Source organism: Wasmannia auropunctata, unplaced genomic scaffold (assembly GCF_000956235.1).
Source record: "Wasmannia auropunctata unplaced genomic scaffold, wasmannia.A_1.0 LD336060.1, whole genome shotgun sequence".
Classification (NCBI taxonomy): domain Eukaryota; kingdom Metazoa; phylum Arthropoda; class Insecta; order Hymenoptera; family Formicidae; genus Wasmannia; species Wasmannia auropunctata.
The window spans coordinates 1,613,593-1,615,407 of NW_012026830.1; the positions used below are offsets into that span (position 1 = coordinate 1,613,593).

General features: G+C 29.4%; 1 protein-coding gene across 1 annotated transcript; it reads right to left on the bottom strand.

The window, feature by feature from the left end:
• Positions 1-235: 235 nt before the first annotated feature.
• On the bottom strand, positions 236-1,528 carry LOC105450613. Its single transcript, XM_011690547.1, has 3 exons — positions 1,468-1,528; positions 1,246-1,382; positions 236-1,099 (listed from the first exon to the last, which is right to left on the bottom strand). Exons 1-3 carry the CDS (start codon positions 1,526-1,528, stop codon positions 764-766), a joined length of 534 nt encoding a protein of 177 aa, XP_011688849.1. The 3' UTR covers positions 236-763.
• Positions 1,529-1,815: the final 287 nt, after the last annotated feature.

The following is a 1,815-nucleotide window of genomic DNA, read 5'->3' on the forward strand; positions in this document are numbered from 1 at the left end:
AATTCTTTTCCCGACAGTTTGTTGTCCAATTACATAAGCTTCTGGTTGTATAAATGTACCTTGTTCTTTAAAATATTCAAATCGCTTGAATTCTGAATCAAGTGATTCAAATGGATTTTCAAATAAGTTAAAAATTTCATCAATTTTATGTTGAGCATCGGCAACGTTTTTGACAAAATTTGTAACATTCGGCTTAAGATAGGAAAATATTATTTCATTAACGAACATACGTGTAGAATCAACAATTGTTTGCACATGCCTTCTATGCATTGACAATTCGTTATAAAAACTGGACACGAATTTTGCTGTTTCATGTGATAATTGTTTTTTTAAGTCAACAAGAATCTGTTCCGTATTATCAAAATCATTAATAAATTCATCTTCACTCATAAATGAGTCGAAAGAAAGACTACTACAATCTCTGTTACTATTATTACTTGTGGCCGATGAATCAACAGCAAAAATTTGTATAGTCTCCTTCAAAAATTTTTGATGATCTTCCGAATGATTAGTAATCAAATGATTTTTAAAAACGTTTATGTTTTGAAAAATGCGATAACATTTATTTTGCATACATGTGTAACGATTGCATGTTTCAAATATATGAAATAAAGAAAAATGACGGATAAACAGATTAACATCTTTGAATCTTATTCCACATAAATGGCAACGGAACATCCTGAATGATAGAATCACACTTACAAGACTTATTTTATGAATCTAATTCTTAGTCTAAATTAATACTGTACTTGATATTTTATTTTTACGTTCTCTTTAAATGATCGATTAGATTCATCACAGATTTATCATACTTATCCCACTTTGTTGTTCGTCCATAAATATATTTTTGTATAAATAGCCAAACTTGTTCACAAGCAGGTGGATATTTTATGTTAAGAACTTGAAAAATCTTATATAAATAGTCAACAGCCTTTAACACATTTTCCATTTTATACATAATATCATTAATGATGATATAAAATATCTCAATTGCAGTTAATTGTGGACCTACTGCAATTATATATGGCTGTACAGTGTCTTTTACTTTAATGGCTTTTTCTTGTCTTCGACGTTTTATTCTTTCCAACTCTCCTGGGACCTATAATGTAAATTTTTATTAAAAAATTAAAAATTAATGTACTACAATATACTTACAATATATTAAGTTAAATAAAAGATAATGTTTATTCATTGATTTTATTAAACTGTAATAAAATATCGATTAATCATGAGCAAATATCTTACCTTAATATGACAAATAAAAGCATCTACTGATTCTGCTATAGTAGGTCGCCATATCTTTTTTCCTCCTGGTATTCTTAATCGCACATTAGAAGGACACAGTACAGGTATTAAAGAAAGCAATACAGCATCTTTACGTTCTGTAAAATATAGTTCAATAATGATCTTCGCATTTATTAACTTAATTTTTTATTTTTTATTCCACATAAAATACTTGTTCATTACCATCTCCTTTCTGATATAGTTGGATTTCTTCTAGTTGCTTAGCAAAAGTTACATCCTTCATAACTCGATTTTCTAATAATGTTTCTAATTTCTTGGATAGTTCGGGCCACTCGTTGTATATTGTTATAGTAAGGTTACTCCCTTATTTACGCGACGTAAGAAGCGCCATCCGCCGAAGCGATATCTAAATTATAATTGTGAATGTCTTTTGTTCTTGCGAGATTGGAGCGTTGCGCGCTGAGTCGTAGGACAGTGAGTGAGATATACGGCTAGCACCGAGTGTATTACATTATTTTATTCAAGCCTGTAATTTTATATAAACCACATTTTCGACTAAGAGAGTGTAAT

Bases quoted from the DNA above. Each gene is read 5' to 3' on its own strand.
- LOC105450613 (XM_011690547.1), bottom strand. From the start codon at position 1,528: ATGAAGGATGTAACTTTTGCTAAGCAACTAGAAGAAATCCAACTATAT. The intron at 1,383-1,467 runs GTAATGAACAAG...TATATTTTACAG, and splicing joins ACTATATCAGAAAGGAGATG to AACGTAAAGATGCTGTATTG. The intron at 1,100-1,245 runs GTAAGATATTTG...TTTACATTATAG, and splicing joins CTTTTATTTGTCATATTAAG to GTCCCAGGAGAGTTGGAAAG.